This window comes from Teleopsis dalmanni, chromosome X (genome assembly GCF_002237135.1).
Source record: "Teleopsis dalmanni isolate 2A chromosome X, ASM223713v2, whole genome shotgun sequence".
Taxonomy (NCBI): domain Eukaryota; kingdom Metazoa; phylum Arthropoda; class Insecta; order Diptera; family Diopsidae; genus Teleopsis; species Teleopsis dalmanni.
Genome location: NC_051848.1, coordinates 62362146 through 62380876, shown reverse-complemented (window position 1 = coordinate 62380876; position 18731 = coordinate 62362146). Strand labels below are relative to the sequence as shown.

General features: G+C 30.8%; 2 protein-coding genes across 2 annotated transcripts; one reads left to right on the top strand and one right to left on the bottom strand.

The window, feature by feature from the left end:
- Nucleotides 1–1701: 1701 nt before the first annotated feature.
- Nucleotides 1702–7271, top strand: LOC119662671. Its single transcript, XM_038072351.1, has 5 exons — nucleotides 1702–2241; nucleotides 4596–4930; nucleotides 5647–5731; nucleotides 5790–6434; nucleotides 6502–7271. The coding sequence occupies exons 4-5, from the start codon at nucleotides 5850–5852 to the stop codon at nucleotides 7087–7089; spliced, it is 1173 nt and encodes a 390-aa protein (XP_037928279.1). The 5' UTR covers nucleotides 1702–2241; nucleotides 4596–4930; nucleotides 5647–5731; nucleotides 5790–5849; the 3' UTR covers nucleotides 7090–7271.
- A 3371-nt stretch (nucleotides 7272–10642) lies between these two features.
- On the bottom strand, nucleotides 10643–11350 carry LOC119690267 (keratin, type I cytoskeletal 9). The gene has a single exon (XM_038105288.1). The coding sequence runs from the start codon at nucleotides 11289–11291 to the stop codon at nucleotides 10680–10682; it is 612 nt and encodes a 203-aa protein (XP_037961216.1). The 5' UTR covers nucleotides 11292–11350; the 3' UTR covers nucleotides 10643–10679.
- Between the last annotated feature and the right edge of the window lie 7381 nt (nucleotides 11351–18731).

Genomic DNA, 18731 nt, shown 5'->3' with positions numbered 1-18731 from the left:
CCCTGGATGGGAATCTAACAATAAATTTCCTATCAAAGTCGAGAATCGGAGAGGTGTAGTCAATGTTATTTGGAGTAAGACTGAAAATGTTTAGAATCGAGCCGTGCCCATAGTCACTGGCCTTCCATTGTGATGTAGCCTTAAGTCTTAGGGCAGATGATGCTGCCAACTGCTTACTGATGATGTCAAGTGGCATTAAGTTGAGTATTATATCTAATGCTATAGTTGGTGTTGTACACAGAGCACCACTAATACAGAGTTCAGCCCTGCGCTGAACCCTGTTAAGTACAGTACAGTACGAAGATTTATCAAGAGCTGTCCACCATATGACAATGCCATACAGAAGTATTGGTCTAATGATAGCAGTGTATAGCCATTGAGCGATACGTGGTTGCAATCCCCACCTTTTACCAATAGCTTTTTGACAAAGGAGCAATGCAATGTTTGCTTTCCTAGCACGCTCCAAAACATTTTCTTTCCAGCTCAGTTTCCTATCGAAAACAATGCCTAAAAATGTTGCTTTCTCAATAAATTATATCGCAGAACCTTTAATATAGAGTGGAGAAAGATTTGGAACCCTATGTTTTCTGGTAAATACTACGATTTCTGTTTTTCTGGGGTTAACCCCGAGACCACATGTCAGTGTACAAATGTTAAGGATATTCAGGCCATACTGCAAGATATCCCTTAAATTAGTAGCATATTGTTCAGTAACTGTTAATGCAATGTCATCCGCATATGCAGCTATCCCGCGTCCCGCTCTCCCCAGTTTTTGTAACAGTTCATTCACCGCTATATTCCAGAAGAGGGGAGAGAGTACGCCCCCTTGGTGGGTACCTCTATTGACCCGTCTGTGTTTTGCTGATACACTCATTTGTGCTTCAATAATTCTGCCAGTTAGTAACTGACCGATAAAGCTGATGAGCGCATCCTCAACACCCAGACGCGAGAGTGCGCTTGCTATTGCACTGGAAAGCATAGTGTTAAAAGCTCCTTCAATATCTACGAAAGCCACTATACAAAATTCCTTTAATTTAAGAGTTTTTTCAATAGTACCGGTAAGGGCATGGAGTGCTGTCTCTGTGGATTTACCCTTAGTGTAGGCGTGTTGTGTCGGTTTTGGAAATAATTCTTGAATTTAATTATTCGTAAATATTTTTTTTTGAGCACGTAAGTATCAGGAATCGAGCTCTCTGCACTGCTAAATTTGAAGCTCAGAATCAGCGCTGCATTTTAATATTATAGTATTGCCCTTAGCAAATTTTTGTTATAAAGCTGTGAAAAAACTCAAACGAACTTTAAAATATTGGTACAATTTTTTGAGTAATAATAAAATAATAATTAAAAGTAATTAACACCAAAAAAAAATTTATATAATGAAGAAAAATAAATACTATATATTTGCAAACATACGAGTAATAGCAAAATAATAATTTTATGTAAAGTAATATATTTTATATTTATATAAAACGTGTCAGTCTTAAACGCATTGCGGTCCGCTAACAATCATACCTAAACTAGTCTTAGAGTAATCCACGATTTCCTACAGGGTAATGTTGAAGCTTTAAACATTCCGTCCTCCCTACCCGAACAAGTTCCATTCCGCAATTGAGTTTTTTCTCAAACAGTTGCTCTGTCAGTATATATACTCAATGACTTGAACTTCTGATTTCACTATGAAGAGTGTCGTTGTACCGGAGATAGGGCTTGGTGCTCGCTACATTTATTGAACACAAGTCTGTTGTGCATTGTATTATACCTAATTTAACCAAGAACGTAGAACGAAGAAAAACGGAATGTGCCTTTAACTGTGTGAGATGTAAAATTACTATAAATATAAAATGTCTAGTGCACTAAGCGTCAAAGTACATAAACGAAATGAATTGGAAAAATAGGTAACTGTCTGGTATGTGACGTCATGTGACACTCAATGAAGTTTTAGCTGAGACCTTCGCCCACAACTGAACTGTGTTTTATATGGTGGTCATGGCAACTGAAAAATTACAAACTATTTTCGGCTTGCAATTTACTTGGCCCAAATGTATATACCAGAAAGGAAAATTGACTGCCAGACAAATAGCTATAATTGCTTCCACAATAGTTTATGCCTGTACGATTTCTGTAATAAAAAATGTTTTCTTTATGAAACAATGATTTTATCAACAAAGTGATAATTGTTCTCAGTTTAATCGAATTAAAGATGGTGGATTTGAAAAAACTACATAAAATATGCAAAAATAGGTGAGTATTTAATATGAACTAATCTATTATTTAAGAATTTTTTCAATTTTTTCTTGAAGTACGGTACGTGTTATACATGTAGATATGTGTCTGGACTGGTCAGGGTTACACAAGTGTTGTTCTTACTTTAAAAAGGTTACAGAAAAGTTGTTGAAAATGTTTAATATAACTACAACTTATCTGGGCAATTCAAAGTATAACTGTCCTATAGTGCGACATTCTTATAATGTGAAATATAAAAGATGTTCATAAACATATAAATTATCAGTAAGACATCCTTCAGTGCTCTATTGTGGCCAGAGGTCATTTACGAAATGATAAAGATGTATTTCCTCTAACTGCACTGGCGCAATTTATTGAAATCATTATCAACATTCAGCTCTGAAAAGTTTTAATGGAATAATCTTATAAATTGACTTTAAGTTTCAATCTGGAGACACAGTAAAATATTTATGCTTCAAATTCTACAACAAACAAATTTCTAAAAGCATTATAATTAGTCCAAACTCATAAGGGTTCTACATAATTTTTTCAGTTGTTTCTGTTTCGAGCTACAGCTTTTAGTTCGTTAAACGATTTGCCAGTTTTGTCGTAAATAATCCTCTTTCAGATTGTTGATGGTCTACCACTGCGTCTGAAACTTTGCGGATTCCAGGTAAAAGCGGCGTGAGGTATTTTGTTATATTCTTTACGCAACGTGTGTCCTAGTTTTTTCACTTCCAAATTGATATTTGTTTGATTAGTAGCTACCCACAGTTTTCCATCAGAGATAGTTATCGGCCACCAGATTCTTAAAATGTTGCGGAGGCAAATGATTGCAGTTTAGCTTTTACTTCATTTGTTACTACCCACGTTTCCGAGCCGTATTTATTACAGTAACTTAACGCAGATGCTGAATATCTTAATCTTTGTTTCTAGACGTATATTGGTCGAATGCCATATATTTCTTAGCTTAGCACAAGCTGTACGGCTTCTTTGGATACGGCTTTTTACATCTGTTTTGGGTCCACTATACGTGGAGATAACATTACCTAGGTGTGTAAAGCTGGTAACGTTTGTGATACTTTGATCGTCTTTTGAAAAAGTACTGCTATTGTTAGTTTCAGTTTTATTTATATTTATTTTTAGACCAGAGTTCGCTGACTACGCGACCAACACGTCCAGTTTTGACTGCATTTGATCCTGTCTGTGGGACAACAGTACCAGATCATCAGTGTAATCAAGGTCTTCAAGGGGGTTATTTAATTGCCAGTTTATTCCAGAAAGCATCTTTGTCTGATACCTGTAATTGATGGGAGTGCCTGGCTTGCTTCTCCATTGTGTAACACTCTGCATTATGCTTCAGTTTAGTTATTTTTTATTAAGTTAATTAACTTCTAAAATTATGTATTTTAAAAATAGACCTCACTGAAGCTTTCAAGTTTTTAAGAGAAGTAAACCATCATACATGGACTGGAAGATTAGACTATTATATACAGTGATATTATATAGTATTATTCAGTGATTACAGTCATTTCGGCTTGAAAAATTTTATTTATTCAAAAAATATTGTGTGTAATGAAAGTATCAAATGGAACGGTATATAATGTTGGATCGATTTAGAACTTTATACAACTGTTATATTAACTAACGATTCAATAACAAATTTTTATTTGAAACTCTTATTTAAATATATACTTAATAATATAATACTTCATTACAGTAACTGATATATTCAAGTTAAATATCGTTCTAAGCATTAAACCGATTGATTTATAGTTATATATGGATCTGGATACAGAGACAGAACAGAGAAAGAGTTTATAACTTATATTAACTAAATCACTTATTCAAACCCCTTTAAAAGCAGTAGGATGTTTCAATCTGAAATATCATCTTTCTAAAATCGTATTCAAGACCACCTTAATGAATAACATAAAATTTTTAAAAAAGCCTTAATATGAAATCGGAATAAAATTGTTAAAATATAAATTAAGATAAGACTATGGGCTAAAACAGTTGACACTTTGTTTATACTTAAATTTCTTTCCACAATAGAAGTTCTCTAATTTGAATATCAGCATAATTTTGACCACAGTCTTATACCATTAGATCGACTTCTGGCGAAAAAATTAACGATTGCTAAAGATGGGAACGAAGTATTTATTTTAACATTTATGGACATTGTTAAGGGTTTCTAATCTACTATCCAGAGAATGCTATACACTTGACATACTTGAGCAAAAACAAGTATGTTTTTGGATTAAACATAACATAATTAAATTTATTTCCACTGGAAACAATCTATAAATTTAGTTGATACAGTTATAATATATTGTTTATAATGTAATTTTATACTTACTATATATTTTCAGAAACTTGAAAACTTTTTAAAAACTATATGAATTCCACATTTGCTACTGAAAAGACTGACTTAGGAATTATCTTTAAGAAATGCAATTAGTGATTATCTATAAATCTTAGTAAGCCACGCTCAGGATACCCACATTATAAGTTATTGCAAGACAACTATAAAAATTATAACAAAAGTGAAGAATTATGTGAAACTAATAATCCTATAAGAAATATATCAATGAAGTTGTTATCTCTGAACTCGTGTAAAATGTAATCACAGTGAAGATTTAGCACCTGTTGAAGACATCCGTTAGGACGTTGAGTTACTACATGGAGAGAATGAAATCCAATCAAGGTTTGTAAAATGTAGTAGTGTTAGTAGGACTATTGCATAACAATTAAGTAAAAATTCATAATAAAAATTATTTAAATATATATCACATTTAATTAAATTTACCTTAATATATTCATTTGGAGACATACCTAAAAGTATTTTTGCTGTTCAGTTAATTTTCATCATTTTTTTAGTTTTGTACTAATACACTTAAATTTTTTTTTTATATATAAGATTTCTTTTGCTCAACTATTAAAATCTTTGACTAAATCCTCACTCCTTCATTTTTACTCAACCACATTTTATTTGATCCAGCCTGCTTTAGGCCGTGTTATGCAGACGATCAAATAATTGTCAATCGTGGATCTCCCAATTTGTATCAGCCATCAATTTAAGTTAAAAAATTTAAAACATTAAAAGCAGCAACAAATTTGTTGATCGTTAATAGAGAATCGTTTGATCGATTTTGGTGATGGGAGATCATTTGATCGTTCAGCACAAAATAGCAATCATGGTCATAACCCTACACTCCGTTGGGAGCTAGTACCCCGCTTATTACTATTCTATCATTTGATGGTTCGCACAATATGAACGTCAGCAATTAGCATTATCTGTTTTCTTTCTTTAATTATATGTAAAAATTCTGTACAAACAAATAATACACAAACTTATAATTGTTTTATAAACTAGATAATTAGTGAAAATGTTAAAGATATAATCAATTATATACATTCTAGGAGTTTTTGCGAATGACTTGAAAGTATTAATTTGGAAGAACAATTGAAGTAGAAATTAGCTTCAATCAAAATTAGCGATGAAATGGTAAATATATTAAAATGTCATCAAATTTTGCTTAAACTATACAATCTATTTTTTAAAGGTTTAATTAAAGGACTCTAAAACTCATCTAAATGAAGCAGTTTTTTTAAATTGAACAGAAATGAACCAAAAACTGCCCGACAAGCAAAACGTTGGGGACACACCCAACAACTGCGATGCTAAAAATGCCAAAGATAATAGTAAGATTTATAAGTATTTTAGTAACTCTGCTCAGCATTATTATCGACGTGGATATCAACTACCTAACAAATATGAATTACAAACAGAAACTCCAAGTATCAGTAACACTGAAAGTGAGTGCCTTTTTCCAAGTGATAAACTTTGTCCCAAATGCAATGTCCGACTAAAATGCTATGAAGATTTCTGTATACGTTGTCAACTGGAGTTCTTTTTCAAAATCAGCGAGAAGCAAAAACTAAAGTGGAACAATTTATTCAAAAATAAAAGATACACCAACTTTCCAAGAGAGTCCAATAGCTATTCCCTGGTATGCAGTAATTGCGAAAGATTGTACACTTTATGCCCAGTTTGCTTAGCTAAAAATAATGTCTGTCATGACTGCCATCAGAAGCGGAACGTCTGTATGAATTGCAGACGGGTTCTATGTATTTATTGTCTGGACAAAAGCGCTGTCTACGGAAACAACAATGTTACGCAAAGTAATAAATATGAAGAATTTAAACAGGTAAAACATTCACCAAATTATTATTAACTGCAAGCCATAAATATTGTTAATTACTTTATTTTCTTAGGCGGGTGTAAATAAATTCAAATTAGAACCACAAAGCTCCTTTAAACTACTAGATTTGGAGTATGAGGCATTAAGCAGTAACGAAGCAGAATATGACTTTTCGCAACCGACACCCTCAATAGATATTAAAAGTAACAGAAAATCTTCTACATACTCTCCTTTTTCACTGAATATGGATTGCAGTTCTATTTACCCTTATAATCAGGAAGGTCAACTAAAACAAACAAGTTCTATTAAACCGCTACCGATTATTATGAATAGAAACTATTCTAAACTTCCTAGTTCTGATGACTATATTGAGGGATTGTGTAACGAGACTCATAAATCCCTAGCACATTATCATAAAAGTAAAGGAAATTTAGAACGACTGTATTCTCAGAAAAAGATCGAATCCAATAACCGCAGCACACAAACTACGCCTGAGTCAAGAGCTCGACGCGATGTAGTCCTACATGAGGAATTTAATATATCAATGCCGCTGATACGGGAGATGCCCAAAACCACGCGTAGAAATTACAAACTAAAAAGATCAATAAGTTTGCAGCGTAAAATGGATAATATGATACGTAAATTAGATATAAGTAAATAAAATTGATTTTACTGGTTAGAATATCAATAATAAAGTTTTTAATGAAAACTTTTTTGGCCGAATGGAATAGTTCTCACGAATTTACTGTAAGTGAGTACTTGAAATTGATATTCCTTCAACTTTGCTCTTTAATATTCGGTGCTTTCAATTCGAGTTTGTTTAAAATGTGTATAAAATTTGTAATAAATATATTGTTCTACTACGATTCTTTAAAATATTATTGTATTTTAATAATTTTGAGTTCATTGATCTAATTTGAGTGGTAGTCAATTAACAAATAGGCACCGTCTTTAACACTCATTTTTAATATTGTACAATTCTTATCTTTATTATATTATTGTTATTAACATAATTGAGTTTATACATTATTAATAATTTTTGTTAAAAATTTTCTTCTTGCAAGTTATTTAAGTCATTTTTGTCTTGCACATGACTTTTCTACTTCATACCCATTTAGTTTTCTTAAATGTCATTTTAATCCCACCTTACGACGAAAAGTTGACTCAACACCCATAAAGTTATGAGTTATATTAACAACTAAAGTGGAATTTCATCACAAAAAGTGTTGTTATAAACCATTCTTTCTTAACTGAAAACATACTAATGACCGAAATAAAATTAACTATGAATTCAATTATATTGGTGCCAATATTCGCTCAAAAAATTATATCTTAATAAACGATTTAGACGGATTCGAGTAGCAAAGAAAAGACAAGGACAAAAATTTTCATTAAATTATTGAAATTTGGCTGATCATATAACGCTGTTTCGAGTATTGTCAAGTACTCATCGTCAGTGGTCTTCTTGATATATAATATATATTAATTCTTAAAATAATATATATTTTATTCAATTTTATTTAGTTAAGTTTATAATAAAAAAACAGTGTGAAATGAATGTTATATTTTCGTATTTTTTAATTTTTATTTTATATTATTTCAATATAGTGTAAGATCCACACAGTTAAATCACTGGTTAGCTAACCTTCCACTTTTTACCAACTTCTTGATAATATTCAGTTATCCAAAGCGCTCATTTATTGTTTTTTCTCTACAGTTAATTAACCTATGATTTGCAAAAATTATAGCAGTTGTTGAAGGTTTTCTGTCAGAATGACTGGCTGGTTAACATTCTCTTGCTTTAATTTAGAGATTTTTTTTATTAAAAATATTGTTAAACTATATTTAAAAACTTTTTAATTTCAGAAACAAATGAATATGTTTATATTCATCTATCAATTCAAATTGAATTTTTTGATTTTAAATTCATATATATAAATATTGAGAGCAAAAGTAATTATAGAAAAATTGTACAAATTTTATAAGCTCATATGTTACTTGAAGAAATTCCATCGGTTAGTTAACCTAACTAACCAGAGATTCTTCGTTTTAAGTTTAGGTACATAAAAGCAATAGTCAGTTAATCGGTGAGATTAACTTAATTAATGAGAATTAATTATAGGTGACAACACTACTCCTAAAACAGATGTATTTATAACATATTACCACTCGGTGGTGTCAAAAATGATCCGTCTTGACTAATGCCACGTTGTCTAATGCCAAACTTTTCCACACATAAATTTTACAAGTAATTCTTTGTTGATACACTATTTTTTTTTGGCTCAATCATTTCTGATTTCTCTTCTGTTTTCATATGGCATATGTTTTCATATTTTCAAACAAAAAAAACTCTGTATAAAATTTGTCTTACAGAATAGTTGGAGGTCAAAGATATGGACACCCAAGGTCTAATGGACTTCCACTATCGAGATATTAAACAATATACATATGTACCTTATAGGGCTTTCCATGTCTTCCTAATAAAGGCGTGGTGATGAGCATATTCCTTTTTCATGTTACGATTGTGGAACGGTCTACAAAAATAAACTTTATAAGAATATTAAAAACTCACTTTCTATGGATTTAACATTAAATGAATATACATTTAATCATCATCCGTGTCTGTACAATCCATGTAGGACCTAAGCCTGTTTAACAACATCCTTCCTTTTTTTCTCTGTTTTTTGCTTTTGTTTTCCAATTTCTTATGTTCTTTTCTTCTAAATCCTGCTGCACACTGTCTTTCCATCGTTTTTCTGGCCGCCCTCTTCTTCTGCTGTTTCCTACTTCGTTTTCATAAAGTTTGAGCGGTACTCTCATATCCGGCATTCTTATCACATGTCCAACCTGTCTTAATGGGTGTTTTTTTCATAAATTTGTTGATTTTATCACCTTCAACTAGCCGTTCTAGCTCATTTTTGTATATTATTCGATTCTTCCCGTTTTCTTTGACTGGGTCAAACATTTTTCTGTGTATTTTCCATTTGAAAACTGCTATTTTGCTTGCTTCAGTTTCAGGTAATTTCCATGTCTCGCATGAAAATGTTAATTCGCCCAGTAGTAACATTTCCAACGTTTTGTACTTTTTTAATTTTGTTAGCACATCCAAGGCTGTTGTTCAACATTCATTACGGATAAATTTTTTTACGGTATGAGGTTGTCAACCTTAAAACCAATCATTTGTCTAAATTTACCGCGCCAGGTGCTTGCGTTCGCGTTTTATGAAAGGACTTTGCTTGTGGAGCCAAGATGTTATTTGGTGGGTATTTCTCGCATTTTACGGCTTCACGAGACCCTTGCAAGTACTTTTCCCTCCTCCTTTACGGCGGAGCTGATATTCATAAATATTCTTTTAAATATTCATAAATTATATTATTTTCGCCTTAACCATCGTAGAACTTTGCCTAAAAACAAGTATTATAAATATGTTATAAATAAATAACACATCAATCCATACCTTCTATTGATGAATTTACACTGATACATTTCTTGTAATTTTGTCAGTCTAAGTAATACCAAGAAGAAATGAATTACTAATTTTTAAGCTAGCTATAAATATCTGTTAATTCAGATTAGCAATGGTCTTTATAGTCTGTAGGGCTTAGCGTCAGTATAAATTAAATGCATTTGTTTAGGCTAATATAATCATTCATGGCGTTTAATTTTTTATATTACGTTGACATATTATTAACCCTATTTACTAAGTCTTATGTTAAGGTTTTTCCGACTCAATGTAACTTGGCACTTATACTCCCTAGTTAGCTGGTTTCTAGAAAGTCCCTCTATTCTCTTTGACTAATTTATGTCATCCTCACAAGCTTTGCTAGTGACTGCTCTGAAATTAAATAGTGCTATGTAGGGCAGCTTGTCAGTTTTCGCGTATAGCTACAGGGTTCTGCTCCTTATATATGTTTTGACCGGGTCTATTCTGAGGTCTCTTAGCATGTCATTCGTGCAGATGTACCATGGCATTTTGAAGAGTCTTCGGAGAGCCTGACTAAGTGAATTTATTACTCAATTCGAAAAAATTACTCAATTTCGAAATATTTAAAAGTCGTCTGCTAAAATTGAACTGTATCTACTTGCCGTAAAATCCTTTCAATCCTATAATTTAATATAATTATTGTTAAGTTTTTTCTAAGAAAAGTAAAACATTTGTTTTTAATTTGAAATAGATTTTTTCTTTTTTTATTTTTTTAAATTTTTTTTCACGTTTTATTTTTGTGGTTACCAGTTTAGATTCATTGTTTTCTAATAATGAAATGCTGCTGGCGGTAAAGCGTATGTCGGGATGTATTGGGAGTAAGCACCGGCTGAGCCATAGCCACCACCGCCTGATGAGCTGCATCCAACGGGTTGCAAAGCAGGTTGACAACTTATAATGTAGTTTTTGGGGCAAGGTGGAGCAGGAATAGATACTGGTCGGGAGGCAGGTGCTGATGGTGCAGAATAGGAAGATGATTGTGCTGGTGCAGAGTATGATGGAGCTGATGCTGGAGCAGAACCTCCATATGAGGATGATTGTTGAGGAGCTGGAGCAGAATATGACGAACCACCACCATAACCACCACTGCTAGATGAGCCGCTGCTACCACCATAACCACCGCTGCTAGATGAGCCGCTGCTACCACCATAACCACCACTGCTAGATGAGCCGCTGCTACCACCATAACCGCCACCAGATGAGCTGCTGCCGCCACCATAACCGCCACCAGATGAGCTGCTGCCGCCACCATAACCACCACCAGATGAGCTGCTGCCACCACCGTAAGATGAGGCTACCATACCCATATCCTTTGAGCTGGCCTTGTCAGCTGCAACTGCAACAGCGAAAACTGTTAAAATAACTGCAAATGTTTTCATCTTGAGTGCGAAGCTTTTTGTTATCTATAAAGAGTAGTTAATCCAACTGATGCCGATTTTGTTGAAACTGAGACTTTTTATATTTTTTGCTATTCACTTTTTACATTCTATAATATATATTCTACGTTCATATGAACATATATGTATATATAAACATATAATATATAATATATTTAATCTTTATTTATAGTATTAAAATTTTATTAAATTCTTTTTAAGCTGTTGTCATCGCATTAAGACAAGAAGAAGAAGAACTTAAAAGAAGCATTCAGCAGTTTCTGAAAGCGCTAAATGTGCTTACGCATGTTCTAGTTTGCAATATTTGGATACGACAGTCAGTAAAATGCTTAAGAGCAACTTTTAAATTTAAAAAAATTTAAAGAAAATATATGTATAACTACATTATGTTACTACTAAAAATATTAATAATAATATATACTTAATATATAACATTTAACTAGGTCGAATTCTTAACACAATTCAAAAATCATTTAGTTGCACTGTTTTAAAAAAATTTTAGTATATTGGATTCATTTCTTATTTAAAATAATATGAATGTGTATTTAAACATAAATATGTACATACATATTAAGAACATTCGATTTTAGGTAATAAATGTTATACGAGTTCTAATATCGCAATATTTTATAGTATATAGTATTAGGAAAAAGTTAGCATTTGGTGGTATCGCTATATGATGCACTGTCTGTTATAGACATGGTATATATATAATCTCTATATTACAGATATATTATGTTATAGATATATTATATATATCTAACTGATATCAAATTAAATTTGCAATAAACAAAAATAGTTACTTTAACTAAGTCGAATTAAGAGAAGCTCCAATTTTATTTATTTATACCTTTTATTCCTAGATGAAGCATAGGGCCGTAACAAGTAGTTTTCATTAAGTTCTATCTAATACAAGGCGTTTTGTGTCACTCCAGCTCTTTTCAACGTTTCTTATTCGGTTTCAGTTTGTCTCTTCCAAGTGATGTGCGGGTGCAACTCTCTCTTCTACTGCCTTGAGAGTTGCAATCTAAGACTTTTCTTGCGACATCATCAGGAGGTTTCCTTTAAGTATGTCCAAGCCTGATTCGTTCTAAACCAGAGCTCGCTATTGGTTGTGGTTGCTAGCCAGAATACAAGGAGGATGCGTCGTAGAAAGCGATTGGCAAAGGCTTGAAGATATTGTGGTTCGCTTGCGGACAAGTTCCAGCTTTCGTCAACGTATAGTAAGGTTGACTTCACATTTGCATTGTACAGGCGTATATTAGTGCGTTGTGAGATGTTGAATACACGCCAGATATTGCTTAGAGTTCCAAACGCTCATTGCTTTCGATAGCCTGTGTTGAATATCTAGCGAACAGCCGCTGTTATTCGAAATTTAGCTTTTCGCTTAGCAAAAACTTTATACATCTTCGAAGTAGACGCTATCTAGTTGGAAATTCGTTAATAGAATTTTATTTGCACTAATATAAATAGCTTCGAGACTTAGAGAGAGGTTTTGTTTAATTGTAAATAGTCAATGTAATAGTGACTTTAAACTCTAATGAAGAGCTCTTTCTATAAATATATTTAAAGCTATACATATACAAATCAATATTAAGTATTTTCCTTTCTTTGTAGCCTCTGTTACCACTTTATTCAAAATATTTCTTAAGACTAACATCTAAAATCTTCACCTATAATTATAGCACGGATTCGAAGTATCGAATCCTGATAAAACAATCCGCTGTTTGGTGAGGCCACGCAACGATAATAAAATATACTACCATGCTGTCAGTCATTATTGATCACGACCGATAATATAATATATTTAAGTTTTGAAACAATGTGTTATTTCTTTGTTGTTTAGTTAGTTACAATATTTATACGATATGATATTAAGATACAGTATTGGTCACTTTAAATAGTTTGTAATCTTTAAATAATACAATAAGTATTATTGAAGATTGTTTGTTTAGGGTCAAACGATCATCTTCAATGTGGATTGTTTGCAGCACATTTCCTGATAACTTACATAGATATTGATATATATATAAATATAATATATGTAAGATGTCAATTAAGACATTTTTACCATCCGCCGGGTATTTGAATTAGCGTCCTTAATACTATAAAGCATTATAAGATTATATATTATATAGTATTATTAATCTAATTTGGCCTTTTATAATTTTAATTAAAAATTTTTAAATCACCTTTTGTATGTATAAATCATATAGTTTTATGCTTTTTTAATGAATACAGCTAAAGCCAATCATTCAAAAGTTATAGTGATTCTTCAAAATTAAGCGAAGCGTACCGAAATATTTTATGTGTAATTCTTTAAGTATAAAGTATTCCCCCACTAAATGAATCGAACCACATTTCTTAAGAACTACAATATTAACACCAGCTTTTAATTTAATTTAATTTTATATATAATTTAATTTTATAAAAATTTAAATAAATTTTATTTTTAATTTAATAACATTAAATTTAAAAAAAATTAAAATTAAAGAAGAGCAAATAAGAGCTACATATTTTGAACTCTATTAAAAAATTGATTGTGTTTTGAGATATATTAACTACAAAACCATCATAAACCAATTACTATTCATTGTAGTGACTAGAAATTTGTTTCATTAACAGTATATGAAGTTTCATTACTCTAAATCCGATCATTTTTATTACTTACGAAATCTTTCCAAAAATGAAATTCTTCACTAAAGATTTTTTACCAATGACGGATTTGTTTCACATTATCCTAAGGCCCAATCACGTAAATTCATACATATTAAAAAGCACACAATTATAAATAATATTTCGCCGGTTATCATAACAAAGTCCAAATTCTTGGGAACGTTGTCCAATTGATTGTTTCCGATTTACAGCCTAACTTTGGTTCACAGTAACATATTTACATTTCCGATGAAGTGAATTCTTAAACACTCACTCATCATAAACACTCACAATTGACCCAAGGTTTTAGAATGGTAAGTTCAATAAGTCGATTATGTTGACCATAATATGATACATGAAATCTAGTCCGATTAGGTTCGTTATTTATGTAATAAATAACAATAACTGCTACCATAAGTTTTGGTTTAAATTGATTAAAAACGGTTGCAATGATACTTTTTTTATATTGATGATCATTTTTTTATATCGATGATATTTTCTCCTTTAAATAGTTTTAACGTAGTTATACTGAGTCAAGACATTTATTAGCTTACCTAACATTTTACAGATTAACAGATTTATTGGGATACTTACACTCTGTTTTTAAATACAAAAATAATGTGCCGTAGATAAAGTCAAGAATTATCTGAAGTATACCTGAAGTATCTCAGGGCGGTGTTATAAACACATACATGCATTCCGAATTCGGTATTTACATTAAAGTCTTAAAAACAGATATTATTTTGAAAGATACATCTTTCCGACTGTCAATCAATCAATAAAGCCAATATAGTAATTGCATAAAAAATGATTTCACTTGTTGAAAAAGATATAGCCAATTCCATAAAAATAAAATATTGTTGTCATTAAATAATAATATAAATTAAGAAGATTTTACGGATAAATAAATTTGTGGACTTAATTTCTGTCAAGTTTTTGAAGTCATAGAAATCAAATAAAAATGATATATATAGTTAAATTAGTTAATTAAATTATTATAGTTAAATTAGCGATACAAATCATTAATATATAAAGAGCGTAAAGATATAAAATTCCTAGAGATCGGGGCACATTCTGGTTAGTATTTGCTACTATTTCTTTTATGCTAATATTTACTATGTTAAGTTATGCATATTATATTTTTTTTAAAGACGAAACACATTTTTTTAATAAAATTACAAACATAATGCAAGTTATGGAAATAATTTCCTTTTGAATATTAGATACTGGTTTAACCACCTATCGACCAAATAGAAATCCTGTATCTCATGCTTAAATGACATACAAAGGTTTAATTGTGAAGAGTGTTTATTCCTTTGTATTCATATTATACGTAATCTCCCGCAAGTCTACACCGATTTGAAATGAAATTTTTCAAAGATTTTTTTATAGACATAAGCCGGAATTGACGTTAGTACATATATTATTCAGAATTTTTGGATGACCAGAATGATATAATGGTTTTCTTTCATCTTTAATTTTAGTTTCAAGAATACTTAATCATGTAAATACGGTAAATGAACGATAACAATAAAATATTTTGTGGTCAAGGACTCACGTACCATAATGATACGCATTGTCATGATGACGCTCTTTTCAAAACGTAATTTTCCTTTTATTGGCTCTCTAGCGATTTCTATTTCGCATTTTGACATTCTGGTTTTAACTCGGTTTAGAAAGAACACGTTTTATCACCAGTTATGGATTAGAAAGAGCACAATTTATCACCAGTTAAAATAACTAACATACTTGATTGTATCTGGATTCCATCTAGAAATTTTGAACATAGGTATATATTTGAAATGATGAATTCTTTAGTAGTATCGGAAGTCCGTTGAAGTGTGTAACAGAAGCCGCGTACAGACCTTTTCTTTGCGTAAATCTTTGATAAAAATTTGACTACATTGTTCAAGTTTCTTGATGTTTTATTGATTGTAAATGGTTTTTGGACGGCGCACACTGATATCAATTTTCAGCGGTTCAAAGTCTATCACTTTGAAAAAGTTAAAGTTGAAAATTAAAAAAAGTTAAAGAAATTAAAAGACTGTCCGAAACACTATAATCCAATATATGTAGTTATTTGTCTTTCTAGATAGCTGATCGAATGTGTAAGAAATTAAGTTTTTCATAGATAAAGTAAACTGGCTATAATCTAGAACGCAAGCAAAGCAACTAATGTGAGATTATTTTCATAAACTTACTAGCATTAAATTTGTACATTGATGAATAATATGTTAATACAATTAATTAAATTTATTTAACAAACATTAAGTTAATGCGGTATAACTCAAATATCTTTATGAATCGTATCACTGTCACCGCAATTAGAATCTACCATTTCTTTTTTTCCCAATTCATTTATTTTTTTATCTATTTATTTAATAAAGAAGTTTCAAACACTAGTGAACTACAGCAACAATATTATTATTTATATTATTTTTATTAATTGAATTTTTGGCTAACCATACATCTGTTACGAGTATTGCCAAATACCCATCATCTGTGGTCGTGGAAATAATTCTTGTATTTAATTATTCGTAAATAATTGGCAAATACCAGGGATTGAACTCGTGGCCTGCCAAATTTGAAGCTCAGAGTTAGCGCTCCTTAACCAACTGACAGAAAGTAGTGGTTGACTTTTATTTTCACACATTTTTCTAGAATTTTGTTAATTTGCTGTAAAAATTTTATTACGAATTCACTTCTGTGTTATATTAGAACGAAACCTTAAATCAGCTGTAGAATAATTGAATTAAATATTTTTAACTGTTAAATTTCTACTTATTTAATTATATTTCATTTTATTTTAAGGGTCTGAAAGTAGACCCGCTTATCTTTTTAAAGTTGCTAATAACACACAGATCTTAAGTAATATCTACCATCATTAATTTACATTAAGAGAGTATAATCTGGTGTCGCTATCATGTATAGTATATGTAATACATGATAACACATATACCTATACTAACTAGTTATGCAAAGAGGTCTAGTGATGCTATATAAATTTGAATTCCTATCAATAATAGGACATAATTAAATTTGGGATATTCGCTGTTAGATAAAATCTGTACCTAAGTTTACTACTTTAAGAGAATTGTGACACGTCTTAATTTCAATTTTTTTTAATATTTTTTTTTCACTTTTTTCTTTTCCACCAAGATACTAGAAAATAATAACCAATATGGTTTAAAAAAAAATTTTCCCATACAACTGAGATCCACGCTCGGAATGTTATGAGAAAAGCCGGATAAGTTTTCGGGCACAACAGATAAAAGTGAAAAAGTCCATAAAAAATGTCTGCGTTTCTAAACGATTCTTTTATTAAATTTTAGTATTTATTAAAATTAAAAAAATTTAATTTTTTTTATAATCATATCTTAATGTTTAAAAAACATAGAAATCATTATTTTTCGATCAGTAGTAAAAAAGTTATATGAGTTTTAATTTTGGCTAATTTATGCGAAAACTGAATTTCATAAACTTCATAAAATTGCAGATAACTTAAAAATTAATGAGTGCATCACTTTTTGCTTGAAATTGAATTCAAAAATATTAAAAAACTTTTTTACGAAAATTTGGTATGGGAAGTGGGTGTTGCAGTGGACTGAATGTCACGAAACTTTTTATCTTTAGTGATAAAATATAAGTATCTTCTACACCAAACCTTCTTTTTCGACCTATTATAGTTTTTGATATATGGAAACAAATTAGAAAGTATCCAGTACTTGGGTCTTCATTTGCTAAGGTTTCGGTAAGCCGATTGGTCCCTACCTCTATAAGGAAGTTTATCTGAAAAAATACCGAATTTTGATAGTCTAGTTTTAATTCTACTACACTGTGCGTCGTGACTGCTCAGAAAACAATCATTTGTAATATAAGAAGTATCCGAATGTTTTAGATTTTTTCGACCTTTCACTTATTTTTGTCTTTCAATAACTTTCAACAAGATTCATAAATTTCAATTAAATATTTATTCTAATAACTAACTAGTCTATCGTCTACCAAATTTGAAATTGTAGTCTCTATCGTGATATGCGAAATATTATCAACGTTACGGAATAATATGTTAACCCCGCATACAGTGATTAACAAGTCCTGGCAATATGTAGCGACTGCCATACGGCGACGACTGACATATATATCTGTTTATTACCTATATATCATTATATAATAGTATACATGACAATTTGTAACTTTATAGATTTATTTACAACATAATAATTTTTTAAAAAATACAATTTAATATTTTAGTTAGACCACACATATATACCTAATAAGAGTATATTATAAATTTTAATATAGAAATACCAAAATATAGACTCTACAAGTAAAAACTACACTTTTAAACTGTAGTAATAACCAAATAAAACCAATATAACAAAAAATATATTATTCGATAAATACTGTGTGCATCTGTTTTGTTACTTCGATGTACTGATTTAATCGGTTTAGTGCTATAAACTGTCATCGTGTCAAGTAAAACGTTTTCTTCAAGTCGTGACCCTAGCTCGGAACTAAACATATATCAAACCATTTTTGTACCCTTAACACCAAAAAGTGTAAATGTAGGTATATTATATTTGTCAAGATTTTGTAATGATTCATTAAAGGATCGTGGTCCCCATTATGTGTATATATTCTGATCAGTTCAACGAACTGAGTTTATTTAACTCTGTCCGTCAGTCTGTTGCATCTCAAACTACTCTCTCAGTGTTTGAGCTATTTGAATACAATTTGCACATATATTCTTTGTTGGCGGACTCGTTA

Bases quoted from the DNA above. Each gene is read 5' to 3' on its own strand.
- LOC119662671 (XM_038072351.1), top strand. From the start codon at position 5,850: ATGAACCAAAAACTGCCCGACAAGCAAAACGTTGGGGACACACCCAAC. The intron at 6,435-6,501 runs GTAAAACATTCA...TTATTTTCTTAG, and splicing joins AATATGAAGAATTTAAACAG to GCGGGTGTAAATAAATTCAA.
- LOC119690267 (XM_038105288.1), bottom strand. From the start codon at position 11,291: ATGAAAACATTTGCAGTTATTTTAACAGTTTTCGCTGTTGCAGTTGCA.